This window comes from Hypanus sabinus, chromosome 5 (genome assembly GCF_030144855.1).
Source record: "Hypanus sabinus isolate sHypSab1 chromosome 5, sHypSab1.hap1, whole genome shotgun sequence".
NCBI classification, from domain to species: domain Eukaryota; kingdom Metazoa; phylum Chordata; class Chondrichthyes; order Myliobatiformes; family Dasyatidae; genus Hypanus; species Hypanus sabinus.
The window spans coordinates 107,450,086-107,477,481 of record NC_082710.1 but is presented as its reverse complement, the minus strand read 5'-3'; the positions used below and the strand labels follow the sequence as shown (position 1 = coordinate 107,477,481).

The 27,396-nt window shown below is 40.0% G+C and overlaps 1 protein-coding gene across 1 annotated transcript in view; it reads left to right on the top strand.

Moving 5' to 3' along the window:
* Positions 1 to 11,624, top strand: part of cacnb4a (calcium channel, voltage-dependent, beta 4a subunit) — a 172,276-nt gene extending 160,652 nt beyond the window's left edge. Inside the window, exon 13 of the mRNA XM_059971180.1 lies at positions 11,364 to 11,624. Coding sequence (XP_059827163.1) covers positions 11,364 to 11,624 — 261 coding nt within the window. The remainder of the gene's footprint in view (positions 1 to 11,363) is intronic.
* The last annotated feature ends 15,772 nt before the right edge of the window (positions 11,625 to 27,396 follow it).

Sequence of the window (27,396 nt, the reverse complement as noted above, 5' to 3'; positions counted from 1 at the left end):
GATTTACCAGGATGTTGCCTGGACTTGGGGGCCTGACTTACAAGGAGACATTAAGTAGACTGGGACTTTTGGAGACTGAGGGGTGATCTGGTGGTGTGCATTTGGAATGAACTGCCAGAAATACTGATTGAAATGGATATATCGGCAACAATTAAAAGCCATCTAGATAAGTACATGGAAATAGGAGAGGTTTAGAAGGCAATAGAGCAATCATGGGCAGATGGTCGAGTTGTGCTGAAGTGTCTATTTCCATAATGTATAACTCAATGTAAGGCATTCCTCATTCAGTGTAAATAGTTCACCTTCAAAGATTCAAAGTTCATTTATCATCAAAGCATGTATGCAGTATGCAACTCTGAAATTTGTCTTCCAACAGGTAGTCACAAAACAAAGAACCATAGAAAAAACCTGTTCAAAGAGAAACATCAAACATCAAATCCCCTTCCCCCACGTGCAAAAAATATCATGCGATCAGCAACAAAAATAATGAGCAAAAGCACAGAATATAAAAAACACAAAATCAAAAGGCATATTTTAGTACAGTTCAGCTCAGTGTTCATTAGCTGCAGGCCAGCTTGATTTAAAAATCACACAAAAGTAGTAAACATGGGCACCGTCCACCAACAGCATAGAGGGAGAGAGAAATCACTCGAATGCAAAGGCCTTCCCTTGGGAGCAGCAAGCGAGACGGAGAGAGAAGCCACCATATGCCAACACCTTCTCTGACTGCACCAGCCTCAATGATTTCAATCTCCCTCAGTGCCTTAGCCAACAAGATTAAGCTTCACATAAAAATAATAAATTTGTCAGCTCTAAAATGAATTCTGCATTGTGTCTACTGCTCTTCCCAGCCTAGATATAACCTTATTGTACGAGGGGTGATTGATAAGTTCATGGCCCAAGGTAGACGGAAATGAGTTATTGTTCAAACTTTCTGCATAATCACTCAAAAAGTTGAACTGCATGTGCATGTAACGAGAGCTGTATAACTCATCTCCTTCTACCCCAGGCCACAAATTTATCAATTGCACATGCTGTGGACACTTTCTGGAGGTCCAAGATCTGTATGCTCCACAATGTGTAAATGTAGGAGGGGACTATGTTGAAAAATAAATGTGCTAGGTTTTCTAAAAATTGACTCCTTCTACCTTAGGTCACAAACTTATCAATCACCCCCCCCACCCCTCCGAACTAGTTCTTCAGTTCCAGATTTCAAGAGCAGTATAATTCTGCTCCACAGAAAAATAAGTCATCATTTAAATTTGGAAAAATGAAACAACTCATCTGTTAAACCACATCAAATCTTTGACATACCAAATACGTTATACAGGAGTCAATTTCTTTCTTTTAATTTTCATAGTCCTGTTCAACTGCAGCCACAGCATCTGGGAATTCACTGTCAGTTAATGAAATAAGCCCCAGATTATGAGGCTACCTTCAATTCCAGTAATCAGCCTTTTTGTAATGGCTCATCTGTTTCACTACACACTTATAAGACCATGACACCATAAGACATAGGAGCAGAATTAGGCCATTCTTCCCATCAAATCTCTGCCATTCCATCATGGTTGATTTATTATTCCTGAGAATCAGGATTAATATCACTGCCATATGTTATGAAAATTGTTGTTTTGTAGCAGCAGTACATTGAAATATATAATAAAATTATAAATTACAATGAGTATATATAAAAAAAAGAAAATTGAATTAAATAAGTAAAGAAAGAGAAGGAAAATACCGAGGAAGTGTTCATGGGTTCATTGTCCATTTATAAATCTGATGGCGGAGGGGAAGAAACTGTTCTTAAAATGTTGAGTGTGTGCCTTCAGGCTCCTGTACTTCCTCCTTGATACTAGCAATGAGAAGAGGGCATGTCCTGTGTGATGGGTGTCCTTAATGATCGTTTTCACTTATTGAGGCATCTCCTTTTGAAGGTGTCCTGGGTGCTGTGGAGTTTAGCGTCCATGAACTCTAGACTAGTTCCTTCCCTTGATAAGATCTTTCTGTGGCCCAGTAAATGATATGATCCAATGCACTCAAATAATTTTATATGCTGATCTATCTATTTTTTTAAAATCTCTGACTGACAAGGAATGCTATCGTAGCACACCAAACTTCACTAAGAAGTGGTGAAATGCCACATTGAACCAATATTGTAGCATGAGTGAAAAACTATCGGAAGTGTCTTGTAGGTTTAAGAGTTTCTTGATTTTGACCAGTTGCAATGAAGGGATGGGATAGATTACCAGCTGTATTATCAGGAAGGGAACTTGAGGGTATTAATGTTCTTATGCACTTGCATGTTTTTGGTAACTAATTATTTATTTATCTGCCATAATTTGCGATAGTACCGATGTGGATCAGACTATAAACAGACTCCAAATGTAATCTTCCCATTTTTAAAATTCCCTTGACTTTATCAATGACCTTCTGAAAACATGAGATCCAAAGTTGTCCTCAGGGTTGCCTATGTGTGACAGTTGTGATGGTTTGGATAAGTGAACAACTTATAAATTTCAAAGTTCAAAGTAAATTCATTGTCAAAGTATGGATATGTCATGATATACTGCCTTGACATACATTTTCTTGTGGGCTTTTACATGAAAATAAAGAAATACAATAGAATTTATGAAAAAGTATACACAACAAAGACTGACAAACATACAATGTGCAAAAGATGACAAATCGTGCAAGTAACAAATAAAAAATAAATAATTAATGCTGTGAAAATGTGTTGTAGAGTCAATGTAAGTGAGACTATTGGTTGTGGAGTCAGTTCTGCAATGAGATGAATGAAGGTATCCATGCTCGTTCAGGAGCCTGATGGTTGTAGAATATTATATAGACTCAGTGGCCACTTTATTAGGTACCTCATGTACTTAATAAAGTGGCCACCCTGTGTATATTAATGGTCTTCTGTTGCAATAGCCCATCCTACTGTCACCTTTCAGTCAGTCTGGCCATCATTCTCTGACCGCTCTCCTTAACAAGGAATTTTCACCCACAGAACTGCCGCTCCATTCTCTGTCAACTCTAGCGACTGTTGAATGTGAAAATCCCAGGAGATCCACAATCTCTGAAATACCCAAACTGCATAATCTGGCACCAACCATCACCCCACAGTCAAAGGGTCTTAGATCACATTACTTCCCTATTTTGATGTTTGGTCCGAACATCAACTGAACCTCTGGACCATGTCCGCATGCTTTTATGTAATGGGTTGCTGTCACCTGATTGGCTGACTTGATATTTGGAACAATGAGCAGGTGTGCAGGTGTACCTAACGAAGTGGCCACTGAGTGTAGTTGCACTGATTTCATCCCTTGCTTTCCATGATGAGAGATAAACATGTTCAAATATTGCACATTAAGCTTCATCAATTAACAATGATCTTTCACGGAGATACTGCTAGGCTTTTATATCCTCTTAAAATTACAGTACTGCTGAGAAAGAGGTGCCTCTATAGGAGAAGTACTTAGTTAATTGGGCCTTTAGTTCCTAGTGGAGTGTAGCCCATCAATAACCTCCCATTTCCATCATCCTCTGAAGTCGATGGTATGGTTGGAGTTCATCAATGCTCCTGCAATCCATTGTATCCATTGTACAGGTGATTGGCCTATACAGCTTCACAAGAGCCTGTTGGCCAGCCTCACCCATTTCCACCTCTCATGACGGGGTTGTTGGGCTGGACTTTGAGAGGCCTAGAGGCGATGCATTCTAACTTAAGAACGAACTTTTCTCCTTTCCCGAATACTAACTACTGGTGTTTCAAATCCATCTGTCAAGCACAAATAGAGGAACTCTAAACAATATTTGTTCTGGTTCTTTCCACATTAATAGTGAGAATTCAGACTGTTATGATGAGATTCAGAATCAGAATTGGAATCAGGTTTAATATAACTGGCATATGTTGTGAAATTTGTTGTTTTGTGGCAGCAGTACAGTGCAATAACTAATAATGAAAACTGTACATTACAGTGTATATATACACACACACACACACACACACACACACACACACACACACACACACACACACACACACATATATTTAGAAAGTTAAATTAAATAAGTAGTGCAGAAAGAGAAAATAAAAGTAGTGAGGTAGTCTTCATGGGTTCAATGTCCATTCAGACCATCTGATCACAGAGAGGAAGAAGCTGTTCCTGAATTGTTGAGTGTGTGTCTTCAGTTTTTTGCATCTCCTCCCTGATGGTAGCAATGAGAAGAGGGCATGTCCTTGGAGACGAGGGTCCTTAATGATGGATGCCACCATTTTGAGGAAAATGTTAGTATCTGTATAAAGCTACATGTTAGAGTAATTCTAGACAGAATAAATACATATAATAAAAAACTTTGCAGGTTTCTAGAACCTAATTAATTTGACTGCAGCAGACAGCCAAGGAGCATACCTCCCTTTCCATTTAAGAACCCTTCCAAGCTTCTCATTATTTTTAATGAAAGCCCAGGGAGACTGAGTTGCTATTAGGATCTTTCATTAAAGTGATGATAACTACCCCTGAAGTTATTCATTTATTCATATGTTTGGAAAGGTAAAACTCACTTACTTAATTTTCAGAGATCTCTTCACTGGTTATTGCACCTAGTTAGTTATTGAAATTTAGTGTTGATTATTTAAAAATTCTTGATACCGAATTATATACAGTACATTGAGTCAGGTTTGCAGTGCTATGGAACTGATCTATCATTATTCAGTTAACCAAGCTTGTTCTAAAATCTTCATCCTATTTTGCTTAATATGCACTGAACCCTTTATAAGCCAATTCCCAATATCTCTGTACACATGTGAATGTATGTGTTTGCTAAATCCTCATAAATTTTCTGAAGTTATTCGGCACTATTGCTCAACTGGATTCTCTTAATGTGAATCTGTTTTCCATTCCTATTATGTGAATTGCAATTAGCTCCATCTGGAGTGGAGTCCTTTAATATGTCTATTACCTCCTGATTACTGTTAGTATGCATGCACTTGGGAAAGGAGGCGGGCTTAACGAAACATTCGTCAGAATAGGGGAGCTAGTTAAATTGGTCAACTTTACTTGTGCTGGCTGCTAGGTTTAACATCTAATTTCTTCTTGGTATAGAGATGCCTAACAGAGAGAATATGATCACTCATAAATACATAAAAATCAAACATCTCTATTAACACCCTGGTGTGGTTTTACCTGGGTGAGAGAGAATACATAACTCCATAAGACAAAGGAGCAGAATTAACCCATTTAGACTATCAAGTCTACTCCACCATTCTATCATGGCAGATTTACCCTCTTGCCTTCTCCTGGAAACCTTTGACATCTTTGTCTATCCATCCTATTATTTTCTCAAAGGACTCCAACAGATTTGTCAGACAAGATTTCCTCTTCAGGAAACCATGCTGACTTTTGCTTATTTTGTCATGTGCCTCCAAATATCCCAAAGCCTCATCCTTAATGATCCAACCACTGAAGTCGGGCCAACTGGCCTGTAGTTTCCTTTCTTCAGCTTTGTTCCCTTTTTAAAGAATGGAGTGACATCTGCTATTTCCCAGTCCTGTGGAACCATTCCAGAATCCAGTCATTTATAAAAAAAATCATTACTAATGCTGCCAACATCTCTTCAGCTACCTCTTTCAGAACCCTGGGTCCATCTGACCCATGTGACTTATCTAGTTTCAGCCCTTCAAGCTTCTGAAGCACCTCCCCTTAGTAACAGCAATGATACTCACTTCTGCCCCTTGACACGCTCACATTTTTGGCATTCTGCTAGTGTCTTCCACAGTGAAGACTGATGCAAAATACTAACTTCCTCTGCCTTTTTTTGTCCCTCATTACTACCTCGCTGACATCATTTTCCAGCAGTTTGATATCTATTCTCGTCTCTCTGTTTATACATTGAAAAATCTTCTTGTGTCCATTTTTATATTACTAATCAGCTTAACTTCATGTATCATCTTTTCTCTCCTTATGGCATTTTTGTTGCCTTCTGTTGGTTTTCAAAAGCTTCCCAATCCCTTACCTTCCCACTAAATGTCGCTATATTATGCGTCCTCTCTTTTGCTTTTTTACTGCCTTTGACTTCCCTGCTCTGCCACAGTTGCCCCATCCCTTTTATGTTTATCTTTGAGATGTAACTTTTCTGTGTCTTCCAAATTGCTCTCAGAAACTCCAGCCCCGCTGTTCTGCCATTATCCTTGCTAGTGTCCCCTTCCAACCAACATTGGCCAGCTCCTCTCTCATGCCTCTGAAATTCCTTTTACTCCACTGTAATACATCTGATTTGAGGTTCTCCTGAAAAGGCAGGGTGAATTATATCATATTATGATCACTCCCTCCTAAGGGTTCCTTTACTTTCAGCTCCCTCATCAAATGAGGTTCATTACACAACAGCCAATGTAGAATTGTCATTCCCTTAGTGGACTCAACCACAAGCTGCTCTACAAAGCTATTTCATAGGCATTCTACAAATTCCCTCTCTTGGGATCCAGCAGCAAACTGTTTTACTCAATCTACCTGCATATCCCAACACTGACCTTTTACACACCTTTTGTATCTCCCTACAAGTACCTGGGGTGGAACTAGATGACAGACTTGAGTGGAGCACCAACACAGAGGCTGTGTACAAGAAGGACCAGAGTCACTTCTACCTCCTGAGGTGACTGAGGTCCTTTGGAGTATGCAGGCCTCTCCTTCACATGTTCTACAAGTCTGTTGTCACCAGTGCAATTTTCTATGTGGTGGTGTACTGGGGCAATGGCATCAATGTGGATGATGCCAACAGAAAGGCTGGCTCTGGTATAGGAGTCAAACTGGAGACACTGGAGGCTGTGGTAGAACAAAGAACCCTATGGAAAATCCTGGCATTCCGGACAACGTTTCTTACCCTCTTGCCACCTTGGCTTAACAGAAGAGTAATTTTAGTAATAGATTAAGACAATTGCACTGCTCCAAATAGTACTATATGAGGTCATTCTTACCTTCAGCCATTAGGCTCTATAGTTTCAACCTGTAGCCAGGGGAATGATGACCCCATCCAGTTAGACTGTATGTGGTAACTTTTTAAAATTCTTTCTACTTTTCTTTTAATATTTATTTCTGTGCACTTGTAATACTACTGTGGTTTCAATAGACAATAGGTGCAGAAGTAGACCATTCGGCCCTTCGAGCCTGCACCACCATTCTGAGATCATGGCTGATCATCTACTATCAATACCCGGTTCCTGCCTTGTCCCCATATCCCTTGATTCCCCTATCCATAAGATACCTATCTAGCTCCTTCTTGAAAGCATCCAGAGAATTGGCCTCCACTGCCTTCCGAGGTAGTGCATTCCAGACCCCCACAACTCTCTGGGAGAAGAAGTTTTTCCTTAACTCTGTCCTAAATGACCTACCCCTTATTCTCATGCCCTCTGGTACTGGACTCTCCTAGCATCTGGAATGTATTTCCTGCCTCTATCTTGTCCAATCCCTTAATAATCTTATATGTTGCAATCTCCTTAATTCCAGCGTGTACAAGCCCAGTCTCTCTGACCTCTCTGCGTGAGACAGTCCGGACATCCCAGGAATTAACCTTGTGAATCTATGCTACACTTCCTCTACAGCCAGGATGTCCTTCCTTAACCCTGGAGACCAAAACTGTACACAATACTCCAGGTGTGGTCTCAACAGGGCCCTGTACAAATGCAAAAGGATTTCCTTGCTCTTGTACTAAATTCCTTTTGTAATAAAGGCCAACATTCCATTAGCCTTTTTCATTGCCTGCTGCACTTGCTCATTCACCTTCAGTGACTGATGAACAAGGACTCCTAGATCTCTTTGTATTTCTCCCTTACCTAACTCTACACCGTTCACATAATAATCTGCCTTCCTGTTCTTATTCCCGAAGTGGATTACCTCACACTTATTCACATTAAACATCATCTGCCAAGTATCTGCCCACTCACCCAGCCTATCCAAGTCACCCTGAATTCTCCTAACATCCTCATCACATGTCACACTGCCACCCAGCTTAGTATCATCAGCAAACTTGCTGATGTTATTCTGAATGCCTTCATCTAAATCGTTGATGTAAATCGTAAACAGCTGTGGTCCCAATACCGAGCCCTGTGGCACCCCACTAGTCACCACCTGCCTTTCTGAGAAACATCAATTCACCACTACCCTTTGCTTTCTATCTGCCAACCAGTTTTCTATCCTTGTCAATATCTTCCCCCCCCAATGCCATGAGCTCTGATTTTACCCACCAATCTCCTATGTGGGACCTTATCAAATGCCGTCTGAAAATCGAGGTACACTACATCCACTGGATCTCCCTTGTCTAACTTCCTGGTTACATTCTCGAAAAACTCCAATAGATTAGTCAAGCATGATTTGCCCTTAGTAAATCCATGCTGGCTCGGCCCAATCTTATCCCTGCTATCTAGATATGCCACTATTTCATCTTTAATAATGGACTCGAGCATCTTCCCCACTACTGATGTTAGGCTGACAGGACGATAGTTCTCTGTTTTCTCCCTCCCTCCTTTCTTAAAAAGTGGGATAACATTAGCCATTCTCCAATCCTCAGGAACTGATCCTGAATCTGAGGAACATTGGAAAATGATTACCAATGCATCCGCAATTTCCAGAGTCACCTCCTTTAGTACCCTAGGATGCAGACCATCTGGACCTGGGGATTTGTCAGCCTTCAGTCCCATCAGTCTACTCATCACCATTTCCTTCCTAATGTCAATCTGTTTCATTTCCTCTGTTACCCTATGTCCTTTGGGATGTCCTTTGGATGTCCTTTCCTTTTGGATCAGTAAAGTATCTATCTATCTATTTATCTCTCATTGTAATTTGTAGCCCACATCCTGGCTACAGTCAGAGGCCTTTATATAACTTCTATCAGGGTCTATTTACCCTTTCCTACCCACAATGATTCTACAACTTTCAATCCTATATCAACTCATTCTAAGCATTTGATTTCATTTTGTACCAACAGAGCTATCCCATCCCCTTTGCCTACCTGCCTTTCCTTTTGATACAATGTGTATTCTTGGATGTTAAGCTCCCAACAATGATCTTCATTCAGTCACGACTCAGTGATGCCCACAACGTCAAACCAGCCAATCTCTAACCGTGCTACAGTATCATACGTACTATTTGTTCTTAATACAGACAAACTTGTGTGGTAAAAAGAAAACCTAACATATTGGTTATATACAGAATATTACTTTTATGGCTTTAGCTCAACCACATTTCACTCAGGGCACTCCAGCCTGCTAAGAACGTGTGAGACACGCTCATCAATGTCACTTCCAGTTTCTGGTGAACTGCCCGCATTGCACACTGTGAAATTAAGTTCTTTACTCTGTATACACATTATAACACATCACCTACCTTATTCTATATACTGTGTACATTCAAATATAGCACCTTCAGTCCTGTATTCATCACCCTTTTCAATTTTGGTCCCATTATCCCATTGACTGTAATTTTGCCCTATCATCTTCCACACAGTCTTACTACACACTGCATCTACTTGTAAACCAATAGCCCCATCCTCAGCCCTATCACTCTGGTTCCCATCCCCTTGCCAACTTAGTTTAAACCCTCCTCCACAACTCTAGTAAGCTTGCCACAAAAGGATATTGATCCCATCCTCTTTGTACAGGTCATACCTTCCTCAGAAAAGATCCCAACGATCCAGAAGTTTGAAATCCTGCCCCCGCACCAATTCTTCAGCCATGCATTCATCTGCCAGGTCATCCCATTCTTACCTTCACTGGCACATGGCCACTCTGGAGGTCCCGCTTTTCAGCTTTCTACTTAATTCTCCAGATTCTCTCTTCAGGACCTCATCCTTTTTCCAACCTATGTCATTGGTCCCCCTTTAGAATGCTGTAGACCCAGTCTGAGACATCCCTGAACTTGGCACCTGGCAAGCAACATACCATCTCGGTGTCTCTGTCTGCACCTCTAACTGTGGAATTTGCTATTACTACTGCATTCCCCTTCTCCTACCTTCCCTTCTGAACCACAGAGACAGACTCAATGCCAGAGATCAGGTCACTGTGGCATCCCCTGGTTGGTCGACCCACCCCCACCCCCAGTAGAATGCAAAGCAGTATTCAATATTAGTATTCAGTGTTCAATACTTATTATTGAAGCAGTCACCTAGGTAGCTGCCTTCTATAACTTAGAGGTGACTACCTCCCTGTAGCTCCTGCTCATCACTTCCTCGTTCTCCCATGTAAGCTCCCATAAGGAGCTGCAGCTCAGTGCACTTTGTGCAGATGTAGTTATCAGGGAGCTTGGAGTTCTCCCAAAGTTCCCACATCTCACACAAGGAATGTACTACTTACTCTGGAACCATTCTCAGCACACTAGCTCTGTACCACCAGAAAAAAAAAACTTACTTAGAAGCTCCGCCTGTTCTTTCCTAAACCTGTTGAGCCAAAACGTGACCGCTCTAACACCGCCCATTCCAACAATGTCCTGTCCTACAATTGCCACTCCACTTTCAGCTTGCTTCTTTTTATTGACCCCTGCTGAACACTTAATAGATTGTTATGATTGGAGCCCACTGATAAGTCCTGAGAGCACCTGAGCTCTTTTTAACTCTCGTGCTGCATCACCAACGAATGACTCGTTGCGATGATTGTGGCCAGCCAGAACCTGCCACCACCTTGCCCCACAACAGGTTGTGCCCAATGTTCAAGAATCATAGGCTGACAACATGAAAGGGCATTCATTTAGTGTGGGCGAACATTGAACTTCTAGAGTGCAGACTTGTTCACCTATACTGGCAGGCAAGTTCCTTCCAGAATGAGGTACTTCTAGCGATGTAGAAAAAATATGTGGAAATATTCTATCATCAGTTTATTGCTGAGAGAACTTTTGCCCTCATGGTTCGAGACAAGAACTTTTAAATACCTTTGTTTCACACAGGTAATCAAAAACAGAACATAGAACATTATAGAACAGTACAGGTCTCTTGGCCTACAATGTTGTGTGGACCTTTTCACTTGCTCTAAGATCAATCGAATCCTTCCCTCCTACATAACCCTCCATTTTTCTATCATCTGTGATCCTTAGTAATATCTCAAACTAATCTATATGTTTTCACATACAGTTCTAATTCATGCCTCAGAAGTTTTCCAAATAAAAAGTCCACAGTTCCAAAGCAAAATTGTTGCAATATTGGAAATCTAAAATAAAAACAAAAAATGCAGCAATCAATTTGAAAAATTAACATTTTGCCTCTAAAGAGAGGCTGCTTGACCTACTGACATTTGCAATTTTTACTCTTCTTTATGTAAGTGATATAAAAGTATTTCTATGCAGGGGTTCTGCTAACATAACTCCATCTTTTGCGTTAACTAGGGGCAGCGGATGAGCAACAGCAATCACTCTGGTGAACACATCCCCGTTGAACGAACGCGCTTGGTCCACTCTGATGAAAATGGCCACAGTGAGAGGGCACGGAAGAACAGGAATCGCTTGTCTTCAGGTTCCCAGCACAGCCGAGGCCAATACCCACTGATGGAAGAAGAGTATTCTGATCCTTACCAGGACACATACAAATCACGAAGGAGTCACGGATCACCTGGAGGCCACAGCCATGATTCTCAGCACAGGCTATGAAAAATCTTGTTATTCACCTGCAAAAAAAATTCCAAGATAGAGAATTTTTTTTTAGAAAAAGCAAAACCCCTGCCTTGCAACATTAAATGTGAACAGGGAAGCATTCAGGCAGTCCTTAATATTTTACTATTACTAAAACAACAACTTACATTGGTTTCTGAAAAGTCTTTGTCCCCCTTTCAGGCTAGTTTGCTCATAATGGAGGCAGTTTGGTTGATTGTTTTCCCCAAACACTTTACTAGTTTTGTAAATATGAAGAATGCATGGAAGCGTGATCTGTGAGACCGTGGATTTGTTTTCACTGTGTCACTGAGCACGTCTACCTCTTTATATATTTTGCCTATAGAATGACCACATATATTACATATCTTGGCACTAAATTCAATATTTCCTCTGCTATAGTGCCAACTTAGCCCTACAGTCAGTGTGGTGGACCTTAAGTACAGGTGGGTTCCTAGCACTTAAACCTGCTTGTAAAGTTCCCAATGCAGTGACAAAGCTCCTTTAAGACATAACACTCCTCACCTGAGTCCTTGTTAGCAATAAGTGGTATTGCAATACAACCCTGTATGACCATTGTTTCAACAAATTTTGCTTCAGCGTGTGACTCCAGAATTGAATGCAGCTCTCCATTACTATTTGCATGAGACAAGCGATAACAAATCACCTACTTACAAGTAAGATATTATTTAAATTTAAGAACAATAAATTATGCTTTTATGCATTTGCTATTTGTGTATGGTTTTTTAAAGGTATTATTTATAACGGATGAATTCAGGCTGTACATTGACTTGCTAATGTTAATTCCTCAATTTTACATGTTTAGAGAGTTCAGTGTTATTAGTTTGTAGATGCATCAGTGCATCCAAATTGGTAAAGTCTTTCACCAGGTCAATTTGTTTAGTGATATCTGTTTACTCAGCCCTCGTGTGTTGAAGCGAACATATTTTGACTGGAAGGCCTACATTCCATCGTAGCAACCCTTCACCATGATCTGACTTAAAGAATTCACTTCAATAGAAGGTAAGGCCGTTGGGAAATACCTTGCAAAAGTGATTGAGCAACTGGCTGAAAATATCACAGGATTCAAAATTGGCATTGTGTTGGTTTACTAATCAATCAGAATACTACTGGTTAAGTAATTTGGAGCTGAATTATTACACAGTATTTTCTTTTTCCCTCTCGACAAATCAGATGAAATCTGTATCCACATGAAAAATTTGCTATTTTCGCTTTTGCTATGCTCTGTTGCAAAAAGCAAATCAACGTTATTTTTTTTCATTTTGTTTTTGTTTACGTAACTGAATTTGTAGTTTTCTCTCCTGGAGCCCTGAATATCTTCATTATCATTGAAAGCATTGGTCAGCATAAGTGAATTTGAATTTTAGTGCATCTGCTGCAAGGCAATGTGAATAAAGACTTGCATCCAGCTAGCACTTGGGTTGCTTGATGGGGGAAGAGAATGGTGGGAGCACAAGGCACAGTGGATAAAGGTTTGCATCCAGCTAACGCTTGGTTTGTTAGATGGGGAAGAGATGGGAGAGAGCACACGGGACAAGACAGGAGGAGGCAAAAGAAGAAAGTAAAAGGGAAGAGGATTGTATGGGAAAATTCCTTTGTGGTGTATTAATTTGGTTTGTATTGTCTTTGAGACTGAGAAGCACAGTCTTTGGTTAGTCCAAAACACTTTATAGGCATTTAGCTTTGTCTCTTCAAAGTGAAATCACCACATCTTCCTTTATTCCAAGTTCCACACAGTATATCTAAGTACCAGGTGATACTATTTCAAATTTCAAAACTGTTTCTCATCTTCTGTCCGGTGAATCTCTTCATACTACTAATAGAATCTCTTCATTGTAACTAATTGTAACCGGTTGACCATCGAGTGCTATACATTATCGTTAAAAAGTGTACTCAGGCATTCATCCGGGTAATGCTAGAATAGTTGTCTGTGCCTTTAAGTGGAGATGGTGACGTCATTACTCACGCGCGGGATAGTGGGGAGACCATTTTTGTTTTCTGCTGCAGGAGCTGGTGGGGCATCGGAATCAAGCTACCCCAGAGGTACTGGGCTTGGTGAGGAAAGGTGAGCATTAATTTACAATATCTATGTGAATTTGTTTATGCTTGTTGGCGAATCGAGAATATCGGTAATTTGACATGTTTTACATGTGAATGCTTTAGATTTTCACGAGTAAAGAACTCAACGCTGGATAGCGTGGCTTGTGCAAAGTTCCTCACCGGCCAAGTAGGTCAGTCTTCCTGTAATATAACTACCAAGCAATATTTTGTAAATGTTGTAGCCCGGGGAAAAGTACACTCTCAGGACAACAAACACTTTTTCGGGTTTTAATTCCTCTATCTGTTTTAGATGTTTAAGTGCCAGAAGAGGGTCTTAAAACAAAATGAACAACTTTACAATCAGGGCCTACCGTTACAATCTCCGTTTAACCTTCGGTCCACACACTTGTGTCTTGACCAATTGCGTATGCAGTGTAAAAATACAAAGAAAACCACACAAGACTAATTCAGTACTAACACAGTAGTGGCAATTCTTTCCTCACCATGCCTGGCATCCCTGGGAGGAACTCAATTCCAAAGCCCCACCAGCTCCTGCAGCAGAAAACAAAAATGGTCTCCCTACTATCCTGTGCATGCGTAATGACGTCACCATCTCCACTTAAGTGCACAGACAACTATTCTAGCATTACCTGGATGAATGCCTACGTACACTTTTTAACGATAATGAATAGCATTCGATGGTCACCCGGTTACGTAATATACAATTCTATCTTATCCAAAATAGGATGGTCAAAACTGGGCACAATATGTCTTACAATCTCATAGAATATTGGCATTATAATCATAGAGACATATTATTTGGGTTGGTAATTGCACATGACAAGTACTCCTCCTCCCCTGAAGAAAATTAATTCAAGATAAAATTATCAATTTAAATGACTTTGGTTGTGAGGTAAGTATTCACCAAAGCACCAAGATATCTGTTACATTCACCCTCAAGGAAAGGTGAAGCCATGTTTGGATGTAGCATTTCTGCACTGAACTATTCGATTAGAATAGACTCTGTTTTCATGTTTTGCAATGGGACTTGAACCCACAAGCTCCACTGCTGGCTAGATCTGTAGGCTAGGCGGAGGCAGAGTGAGGCCGAAGAAGTGGGGCTGTAACTTGTCCATAAACTGATGACTTAAGCAGGGGAAAGAGACCCAGAACTAAACAAATGATTTCAACGTATTACAGGAAAACCAAAATTATTGGCACAAAATGCATATATTCTGTGAAAGGCCACATGATTTCATGTGTTTACCTCCAAAAGCATATACATTTACACTCAGTGGCCAGTTTATTGGGTATCTCCTGTACCAGGACTCTGACAAAGGGTCTCAGCCCGAAACATCAACAGTGTTTCTCCCTATAGATGCTGCCTAGCCTGCTGCATTCCACCAGCATTTTGTGAGTTTTCTGAGATACTCAATCCACCCCATCCGGCACCAACAATCATTCCATGGTCAAAGTCAATTAGCTCACATTTATTCCCCATTCAGGTGTTTGGTCTGAAAACCAGCTGAACCTCTAGACCATGTTTTTGACTCAATGCTTTTGAGAAATTGAGTTGTTGCCTTGTGATTGGCTGATTAGATGTTTGTATTAATGTGCAGGTGTCCAGGCATACCTAAGAAAGTAGACACTGAGTGTATTTCAATAAACTATTTGTACAACATAACTGCACTCATCAAAGAACTTTAGTCTTTTCTTACTGAATTGAAATTTTGGTGGAGGTAATTTATCTCACAGTTATATGATCAAAGTGCAAGTGTTCACAAATACATTTAATATTCTATTCTTCATGTTTTATTGTGATTTCCCAGAATGAAGTGCAATATAAATATAATATGTTGAATTTGGAGGCATTTTTACTCTGATTAGGCCACATAAATACAGATGGTAATATCATGTCAAGCACTGCACACTGGGGAAATCAATGACCTTATACTATTTTAGTCATCAGACTCACTGGAATTCTGACTTTGTATTAGTAAACATCTGGTAAAAATACAAAATGCAGGCTTGTGACTGGATCAATAATCTGAATTATCTTGGCAAAAGGTAGACCTGCTGCAGTGACATTTAGGACATTGGTTGCAATTTAGGAAAAAGCAAACTGATGTTCGGTTCAGCTTGGTGAATTTATAGTTCACATGCCTATTTGGGTTGTTGACTAACATTTTCTGTTATTAGAGTCAAACTTTCAGCTTGCTAATTCTTGTTGAATTGATTATTTCCAGAGCTTGTTTTGTTAATATTCACTGAATTGAAATGGAAAATTTGTCAAATAACTGAACAACCTTTACGCATGAAGAGTTCGACCCACATTACATTTATATACATCCATCCAGCATCCTCTTTGGCTTTCTTCCATCAGGCAGGAGACGAACATGACATAAGACAAACAGCATAAAGACAAGAACGGTCAGGATGGGAAACAGTTTCTTCCCTCAGGTGATTGGATTTCTGAACTCCCTGCTGCATTGCATTTGAAGTGTCACTAGTTAATCTGTTCTGTACCTTACCATATTTACTTTACGCACTTTAGTTTGTTTATTTATGTGTAATCCATTCTTAAATTTCATCTTTACTTTCAGAAGTTATTATGTGTTATGTGTGTTATACATGCTACAGTACACCCTGGTTTGGAGAAACATTGTCTCTTCTGCAGTATGCATGTAAACAGTTAAATGACAATAAAATTGATGACTTGATTTAGCTCCATACTCGTGGTATTATTCCTAGTTCCACACAATATATCTCAGTACTAAGTGATACTATTTCATATTTTAAAGATGTCTCTCATCTTTTGTCTAATGAATGCTTTCTTAATATCTCCTCATGCTTTTGGTAACTAAAGTGCAATTCTACCTCTTCCAAAATATGATGGTCAGGACAGGATGTGATGAAAATAATTTGGAGATGTATAGTTTGGGTGGTTGATGGTTGCGTCAAGTTGTTCTCTGACCTTGGCAATTTACTTGCAGATGTTTCATCACCTTGCAAGGAGATATCATCATTGTGCTGTTGATTGTAGTGGGTCCTCCGAATGCTTTATATATTTTCCAGTCAGCTGATTGGACGTCATTTCGGAAACTCAAATGTGATGTGTGGCAAACTTTATGCATTGCGGTCTGGAATTTTGCCTGTATTGGCCCATAAATAGGATCGGGGTCTACATGTGTGTTTACAGAATTGTTTGTGGAAAACCATACTCCTAGAAATTCATGTTCGCTTGTCCCATGATTTTCAATGATGCCCAGTGAACTTGTTCCCCTCTCGATCTTCATAGAAGAGACTAGTGAGAATAGGTCAAGCCTCTTTACACCAGTTGAAATTCATGGATCCTTGTGGATAGTGTTCTCCCAATTTGGCCAATGTAATATTTACTGCAGTTCCTGCATTGGATTTTGAAGACCACATTGGTCTTGTCTAATGGCTTGATTCTTTTTTTTGGGTCTGCAGAGTACCCTGCTCATGTGTGACTGAAATTCTATGTTGTTAGAGCAGGTCCTGGACATGGTATTTCTTATGGTCTTAGCAGTATTACATAGAATATTGGTATTAGATTCATAAAGTGCTACAACACAGAAACAGGCCCTTCTGCCCATCTAGTCTGTGCCAAACTGTTATTCTGCCTAATCCCATTGAGCTGCACGTGGATATTCAGATGAAATACAGATTAAAGAAATCTGTTAACACAATCTATTAGCAATGTCAGGCATAATATAATGTACTGCATCCTCATAAGATGGACAATTATGATATTCATCCACTTTAACAGTAAGTCCTTCAGTATTAACTTATATTAAAGGTTATTATTGTTCAATGCTATTGAAAAGAATTTGCGTGCAGAAAACTCAAAATAATGTGCCTAGGACTGAACGTGAACTCAGAGTGCAGGCAAGTGATGGAGCTAACAATTTGTTGTGTTAAATCTCTGAACTGTGATTAGTAGTGCTGTTTTTGCATAGTGTGAGATTTACAAACTTTTGAAACTATTTTGCACTATAGTTTCAATTGCTGTATCTAATGCCTTGCTGTTGTTGCTGTTCCTTTCTGCGCCTGTGGCGTATTGGGCAGCAACATTGCCAGTCTTTAGCATTTTTGCTAAAAATATTTTTTATGAGGTCAAGTTGCTAGCTCAATGTTCAACCCAGCATGGATAGAAAGCGTGCAAGGAGCCAGGTGGAATTGAACCCAGGACCACTCGCCTTGAAGTCCAGTGCAGATACCACTACGCCACCGGCCAGCTATTGCCTTGGGGTAGAAAGGCATAAAATAGAACTTAACAAGGGTGTAAAGCAAACAAGGTGGTAGACAGGAAGTGGTAACTGAAAAGTACATCTAAAGATGGATATTAATTAGAGTCTTGAGTGAGGCTGGGAGTTGATTTCAGGGTGAGGATTTTGTACAGTTAAACAGGTAAATAAGTAAATCTGTGCCAAGGCAAAGTGGACAACCTTTAGGACAGAAAGTTTGATATTTTCACAGAAATTTAAAGTGAGATCATTGGTTGCGGAAACACTTCAATGATGAGGCAATTGATTGTAGATATCCACTTTTAATCAAGAGCCTGATGGTTGAGGGGTAGTAACTGTTCTTGAACCTGTTGGTGCAAGTCCTGAGCCTCTTGTACCTTCTACCCAATGGCAGCAGCAAGAAGAGAGCATAGCCTGGGTGGTGGGGATCTCTGATGATGGATGCTGCTTCTGGCACAATGACTCAGCAATACTCATTAAAAAATGCTAAAGTCATGGCCAAGAAGTCAGTAGTTTACTAAGGCTGAGCCCAAGACATCCGCTGAAGCAATGCTGTCTCCCTTGTGGAACACAGCTTAAGTTATTCTATTTGGTCACATTATTTATTTATATTTGCTGAAAGCTGTCACATGTGTCATGTCTACTTCCTGTTGTGTTCTGGAGTCATGGACCCTCTACTCCAGGTTATTACATCCTGATGCACGTTGGGCTCTGTCATCCTTGGGGCCGTTGGTTGTCCTGTTATTGCCTTCCGATTCTCAAGGGGGAGCATATTCTGCACCCTGCAAGTGTGGGCTCCAGTTTCCTCCCACATGGTAGGTTAATTGGCTGTTGTCAATTGCCCCTAGCATGTGGGTGAGGGGAGGAATCTGGGGCAGTTGATGGGCATTGGGCTGAGCAGATTAGGATAGGTGTTAATGGGTAATTGGTGGTTGGCATTGACTCAGTGAGCTGCAGGCCTTTTTCTATGCAATATGACTCCAAATGATCGCAAAAAACAACGTTCAGGATTGTGGGAAGAAAAGACGTCATTCAGTCTGCACCTGTACTCCAATGCTGTTTAACTGCCTTCACTACATAATTGCTTAATATTTATTTATTTGTTTGTTTGTTTATTTATTTATTTATTTATTGGGGTACAGCGTGGAATAAGCCCTTCACGCCACATTGCCCAACAACTCCCCCAATTTAATCGTAGCCCAGTCACGGGACAATTTACAATGAATAATTAACCAACTGACCAGTACGTCTTTAGACAGTAGGAGGAAGCCAGACCTCCTGGAGGAGACCCATGTGATCACGTGGAGAACGCACAGACTCCTTACTGGATTTGAACCCAGGCCACTGGTTCTCTCAGTTGTTGTGCTAACCACAACACTATTGTGCCGCCCCAAATATTCTGACAAAAGCACGCATTAATTCCAACCTTCGCATTCAAATCTCTTTCTGGTGGGAGTTATGAATGAGTTTCAAGTTTTAATGACATTTATATGAATAATATGATTATAGATTTCTTTCTTAACAACACATGTCATGATGTTAAGATTATGCCTCTTTGTTGCGCATATACCTACCAGAGAAAATAATTTCCCTGGGTCCATCCCACCCTATTTCTGATGTAGGATTTTAGCCGCAAACAGCAATAGTTCTTCCCCTTCCAGCCCCACCCCATCCACACACCAATCACCGGTACTGCTTGACCCACTGAATTCCTCAGCAGATTGTTGCTATCAATTCCAACACCTGCCATCTCTTGTTGCCTTAAACACTCTAATTATCTCCAACAACTACCTGCGAGATTCAAAGGAATTCCAGACAGATACATGCGAGCTAAAGTTCAAAGTAAATTTATTATCAAAGTACATATATGTCACCAGATGCAATCTTGAGATTCATTTTCTTGTGGGCATACTGAATTTAATAAAAAATCTATCTTTATAATGTAATCTTTTAAGTGCCAGTAACATTCTGCCAACTTGTCCTAGCCCAAGACATATTTGCTAAGGTTCTGTGCCAAAAAAAAATTGAATACAGGTTTGATCAATTCTTTTAGTATTATTAACACTATTCAAGTGAAGGTTTAACTTTTAGTTATCTTCTTGATTGATTTAACACTTTTAGCAATGTATTTCATGGATGCTTAATTCCATTTTTCCATCTAACTATATCTTCTAATATAATGTCAAATGTAAAGTGTGCATACAACTCTGTTCCTTTGTTCAAGTTATCAGCTTATACGGTAAAAATGTGGGGTCCCTGTATGGATCCCAGATGTTGTTTTTTCAAATCACATTGTGCCCCAAAATATTGGGTCCTTCATACCTACTCTGATTTCTAACTCCCAAAGAACTTCCTACCTTTATTACAAGCCTATGTTCAATTTCACGTCTTCACATCATGTTTAAATGTTTTCTATCCAGATCTTGTACTTCTGAAAGCCAAGTAATCAACATCCCTAAAGCAACCCAGCAAAATCCACCATAATTTCAAATTAGTTGTTCAGACTGGACAGAGGTCAAAAATTCTCTTTAATTATCTCAGACCTGCTTTAGTTCTTTGCCTCTCAGCGTTCACTAACTCCAATGGATCTGAAACTGTTAGATCTGTGGGTACCTGATTCCATTCCCCCCTTTCAAAAAAATGCTATGAATTATTTTTGAAAAAAAAGGCAGTTTCTCTGTTCAAATTAGTTTTAGTTTCAGTTGTGATTTGACTGTTTTCATTAAGAACAAAAGAAAGAAGGAGGAGGAGGAGGAGGAGGAGGGGGAGGGGGAGGAGGGGGAGGGGGAGGGGGAGGAGGGGGAGGGGGAGGGGGAGGAGGGGGAGGGGGAGGGGGAGGAGGGGGAGGAGGGGGAGGGGGAGGGGAGGGGGAGGGGGAGGGGGAGGAGGGGGAGGGGGAGGGGAGGGGGAGGAGGAGGAGGAGGAGGGGGAGGAGGAGGAGGAGGACACTATAGGCCCTCAAACCTGCTCTGTGATAATTTGGCAACCATCACCCTTCTGAGGCAGGGAATATCAGAGATTCACTGCTCTCAGAGAGGAGAAACTTTGACACACCTCAGCTGTAAACAGCTGGTCATTATTTTTCAAATATTTCCCTTTGTTTGTGACTCTCCCACCACTGAAAAATTCCAATCCGATCAGGCCTTTTATTTCTTATATACTCATATAAGGCCACTCCTCAATCTTCTAAACTCTAAGACATACAAACCAAAACTGTCTAGCCTTTCATGAAAGGACAACCCTCTCATTCCAGGAATTAGCCTGGTGAATCTCCTTTGGACTGACTTTATTGCTACCGTAGCTTTTTCTAGCTAATAGAACTACATCTGTGCACAGTATTCCAAGTGTAGCCATTACAAAACATCATTCAACTGTAACAAAACCACCATGTTCTTAAATGCTTACCCCTTTCCAACAAAGACCAAAATGCCATTTACCTTCTTAACTGCTTGATGGAGTTGCATGGTAACATCCTGTGATTAAAGCACTGAAACACCCAGATCACCCTGAATTTCAGTTCTTTGCAGTTTCATTCCATCTGGATAATTATCCACCCTTTGATTCCTTTTACTAAAGTGGATAAACTCACACTTCCACATTATAACCTACTTGCCTGTTTTCCACTCAATTAAGACTATAAGGCCACCATGGACGTAGGAACAGAATTAGGCCATTTGCCCCATAAATCAGCTCTGACCTTCCTTCATGGTCGATTTATTATCACCCCTCAATCCCATTCTCCTCACGTCTCTCCGTAACCTCCGATGCTCTTATGAATCCAAGAACCTACCAACATCTGCTTTAAATACACCCACTAACTGGAGTTCCACAACTGTGTTTGGCAATGAATTTCACAGATTCACCACCCTCTGGCTAAAGAAATTTCTTCTCATGTCTATTGCAGAATCACAATGTCCTCTTCACAGCATATCCTGCCACCTACATTTTGTATCAACGATAGACTTGCAAATTTTACATTTAATTCCCTTCTTCAGGTCATTAATGCAAATAATAATAAACAATTAAGGGCTTGGAACCTTGCCTGGGTACTCCACTAATTAAATCTCTCCAGCTTTAAAAGGCCCCATTTATTCCAACTTTCTGCTTTCCATGTGACAGCCTCTTTCAGTTCATGCTAGCACAATTCCTCTGTTACCTTGGAATCCTAAACAAATTCTTTTATTCCTTTACTCTGTTTGAGAGTTTTACTCATTCTAGTTCTTGTAGCTCCAGATTTCCTTTACTGCTCATATTAAATCAATTTATTAATAGTTTTTGGTTTTGCATTTCCATTTTGTAGGTGACTCCATTTGTTGTTTCAGCAGATTTTCCGGTCTGCTTTGTTCGCCTCCTCCTCTGCCATAATGAGGCCACTCTCAGGGTGGTGGAGCAACTCTTCAGATTCCATCTAAGTAGTCTCCAACTTGATGGCATGAACATCAATATCTCCAACATTTAGTATTTTTTCCCTCCATCTTCCCTCTCCTTCTGTTCCCCACTCTGACCTCCTTACCTCTTCTCCTCATTTGCCTCTCATCTCCCCCGGTGCCCCTCCTCCTTCCCTTTCTCCTTTGGTTCACTCTTTTCTCCTATCAGATTCCTTCTCCTCTAGCCGTTTACCTTCCCCACCTATTTAGCTTCGCCTATCAGCTTCTAGTTAGCCTCCTTCCCCTCACCCTCACCTTTCTTTTCTGCCAAATTCCCCCTCCCTTCCAGTCCTGAAGAAAGATATCAGCCTGGAATACTGTTTATTCATTTCCCTAGATGTTGCCTGATCTTTTGAATCCCTCTAGTCTTTTGTGCGTGTTGCCCTGGATGTCCAGCATCTGCGGAATCTCTTGAGCTTCTGCTATATTTTTATTTCTCTTTGCACTTATTTTGTAATTAAGTATAACATGGTTGAATCCATCATCTGATATACTACATATCGAATATGGGTGTGTTAAAATTCACTCTGACATTTAATTATTTAATGGATAATGGAATTGCTTTGCATAAATGTTTGGTATGCATATATAACTATATTAAGACCTTAAGACCATAAAATATAGGAGCAGAAGTAGGTCAATAGGCCCATTGAGTCTGCTCCACCATTCAATCATGGGCTGATCCAATTCTTCCAGTCATGCCCACTCCCTTGCTTTCACCCCATACCCTTTGATGCCCTGCCTAATCAAGAACCTATCTATCTCTGCCTTAAGCACACCCAATTACCTGGCCTCCACAGCCGCTCATCACAACAAATTCCACGGATTTACCACCCTCTGACTAAAGAAATTTCTCCGCATCTCAGTTCTAAAAGGATGTCCTTCAATCCTGAAGTCATGTCCTCTTGTCCTAGAATCTCCTACCATGGGAAATAACTTTGCCATATCTAACCTGTTCAGGCCTCTTAACATTTGGAATGTTTCTACGAGATCCCCCCCTCATTCTCCTGAACTCCAAGGAATACAGCCCAAGAGCTGCCAGACGTTCCTCATACGGTAAACCTTTAATTCCTGGACTCAGGTTGGAGGAACAACACCTTATATACCGGCTGGGTAGCCTCCAACCTGATGGCATGAACATTGACTTCTCTAACTTCTGTTAATGCCCCTCCTCCACTTCTTACCCCATCCCTGTCATATTTAGTTGTTTGCCTGTTCTCCATCTCCCTCTGGTGCTCCCCCCCCCTTTTCTCCTGAGGCCTCCCGTCCCATGTTCCTTTCCCTTCTCCAGCTCTGTATCACTTTCGCCAATCACCTTTCCAGCTCTTAGCTTCATCCCACCCCCTCCGGTCTTCTATCATTTCGCATTTCTCACTCCCCCACCCCACTACTTTCAAATCTCTTACTATCTTTCCTTTCGGTTAGTCCTGACGAAGGGTCTGGGCCTGAAGCGTCGACAGCGCTACTCCCTATCGATGCTGCCTGGCCTGCTGTGTTCTACCAGCATTTTGTGAGTGTTGTTGCTTTAATTCCTGGAATCATTCTCATGAATCTTCTCTGAACCCACTCCAATGTCAGTATATCCTTTCTAAAATAAGGAGCCCAAAACTGCACACAATATTCCAAGTGTGGTCTCATGAGTGTCTTATAGAGACTCAACATCACATCCATGCTCTTATATTCTATACCTCTAGAAATGAATGCCAGCTGACTCAGCCTGGAGGTTAACCTTTAGGGTATCCTGCACAAGGACGCCCAAGTATCTTTGCAACTCTGCATTTTGAATTCTCTCCTCATCTAAATAATAGTCTGCCCATTTATTTCTTCCATGACCATACACTTTCCAACATTATATTTCATTTGCCACTTCTTTGCCCATTCCCCTAAACTATCTAAGTCTCTCTGCAGGCTCTATGTTTCATTAACAAACCCGCTCCTCCACCTATCTTTCTATCATTGGCAAATTTAGCCACAAATCCATTAATTCCAGGTCCAAACCATTGACATACATCGTAAAAAGTAGCAGTCCCAACACCAACCCCTGTGGAACTCTACTGGTAACTGGCAGCCAGCCAGAATAGGATTCCTTTATTCCCACTCTCCGTTTTCTGCCGACCAGCCAATGCTCCACCCATGCTAGTAACTCCCCTGTAATTCCATGGGCTTTTATCTTGCTAAGCAGCCTGATGTGCAGCACCTTGTCAAAGGCCTTCTGAAAATCCAAGTACACCGCGTCTACTGCATCTTCTTTGTCTACCCGGTTTGTAATTTCCTCAAAGAATTGCAGTAGGTTTGTCAGGCAGGATTTTCCTTTCAAGTAACCATGCTGGCTTTGGCCTATCTTGTCATGTGCCTCCAGGTTCTCCGTAATCTCATCCCTAACAATTGATTCCAACAACTTCTCAACCACTGATGTCAGGCCAACAGTCTATAGTTTCCTTTCTGCTGCCCCACCCCCTTCTTAAATAGTAGAGTAACATTTGCAATTTTCCAGTCATCGGGTACAAAGCCAGAATCTGTCGATTCTTGAAAGATCATCGTCAATGCCTCTGTAATCTCTGCAGCTACTTCCTTCAGAACCCGAGGGTGCATTCCATCAGATCCAGGAGATTTATACACCCTCAGACCATTAAGCTTCCTGAACACCTTTTCAGTCGTAATTTTCACTGCACAAACTTGACTTCCCTGACACTCCTGAATGTCTGGTATACTGCAGATGTCTTCCACTGTGAAGACTGATGCAAAATACGCATTCAGTTCCTCTACCATCTCTGCATCTCTCATTACAATATCTCCAGTGTCATTTTGTGTTGGTCTTATATCTGCCCTTGACTCTCTTTTACCCTTTATATAGTTAAAAATGCTTTTATATCTTCTTTGGTATTAGTCACCAGCTTCCTTTCATAATATATATTTTCCTTTCAAATAACCTTCTTAGTTACTTTCTGCAAGTTTTTAAAAGCTCCCCAATGCTCTATCTTCCCACTAGCTCTAGCTTCCTTGTCTGCCCTCTCTTTTGCTTTTACTTTGGTTCTGACTTCACTTGTCAGCCACTGTAGTGTCCTTCTTCCCTTTGAAAATTTCTTCTTATTTAGAATATATCAGTCTTGCACTTCCCTCATTTTTCACAGAAACTCCAGCCATTGCTGCTCTGCTGTCTTTTCTGCAAATGTCCCTTTTCAGTCAACTTCAGCTAGCTCCCCTCTCAAGCCAGTATAAATTCCTTTATCCCACTGAACTACTGACACATTGGATTTTATTTTTCCCTCTCAAATTTCAATGTGAACTCGATCATGTTGTGATCACTCTTCCCTAAGGGTTCCTTAACCTTAAGCTCTCTTATCACCTCTGGATCATTGCACAACACCTAATCCAGCACAGCTGATCCCCTAGTGGGCTGTTCTAAAAAGCCATCCCTTAGACATTCTAAAAATTCGCTTTGCTGACTATAGTTTTGTTACTGATCTTGTATAATACCAGATGCTTCACACTCCTCATACACTCAGTGACCACTTTATTGGGTACCTCCTATACCTAATAACATGGCCACTGAGTGGTTTTTGTGCTCTTCTGTTGTTGTTGCCATCTACTTCAAGGTTCAACATGTTGTGCATTCAGAGATGTTCTTCTTGACACCACTGTTATTCATGGTTATCTGAGTTACTGTCCTTTTTCTGTCAGCTTGAACCTGTCCCCTCTGAACTCTCACTTTTACCCACAGAACTTCCACTCACTGGTTGTTTGTTTCTTGCACCATTCTCTCTTTTTAAAAATATTTATTTATTAAATTTTAGAAAATTACAAGAATAAATGTGATGATAAAATAGTAAGAAAAATATTATTAACCCTCCCCCCTTCCCTTAACCCTCCCCCCCCCCCTTAACCCTTGTCTAAAGAAAGAAGAGAAAGATTGCCTGGATATCAGAGGATCCCCACATGCTCCATGGAGTTCAAAATAATATAAATATTTATTTTTTTTTCTTTCCCCAATTACTTTATAATTTCATCTTCAAAAGAACCAATGTATTTAATCCTATCTTTTGTAAGTATGGGAACCAAATTTTCAAAAATATATCATATTCATTTCTTCGATTGTATGTAATTTTTTCAGCTGGAATACATATGTATTTCATAATTCCAACAATCCATAGTTAAATATAAATCAGATTTCCAAGTAACTGCAATAACTTTTTTGGCTACTGCAAATGCAATTTTTATAAATTTTTTCTGATACTTATTCAATTTAAGTTTCGGTATTGTCCCTTCAATGTCTCCTAATAAAAGTAATACTGGACTATGTGGGAGTTGTACTTCAGTAATTTGTTCCAATAAAAGTCTTAAATTTATCCAAAATGGTTGAATTTTAAAACAAGACCAAGTAGAATGTAAAAAGTACCAATTTCTTGATTACATCGAAAGCATTGGTCAGACATATTTGAATTTAATCTATTTATTTTCTGTGGAGTTATACATAATTGATGTAAAAATTATATTGTATTAATCTAAGTCAAACATTTATTGTATTTCTCATACTATCAGAACATAATCTTGACCAATTTTTTCCATCAATTTTAACATTCAAATCAGATTCCCAGTTTTGTCTTGATTTATGAATTCCTGATTTAATTGTCTGTTTTTGAATCAAATTATACATACAAGATGTAAATTTTTAAATTTTTCCTTTCTGAATTAATATTTCTATTTCACTAAGTTTTGGCATCAACATTGTTTCACCCAGCTTTTCTCATAAATAAACTTTTAATTGAAAATAACAAAAAAAGTATTATTTGATATTTTATATTTATTTTTAATTGATCAAACGACATCAATATACCTCCTTCAAAACAATCACCTATATATTTAATCCCCTTTTGGAACCAATTATGTAAAAGTTTATTATCCATTATAAAAGGAATAAGCCTATTTTGAATTAAAGTTCTTTTTGCTAATAAAGATTTCTTTATCTCATCATCCATATTTACCTTATTCCATAAATCAATCAAGTGTCTTATTATA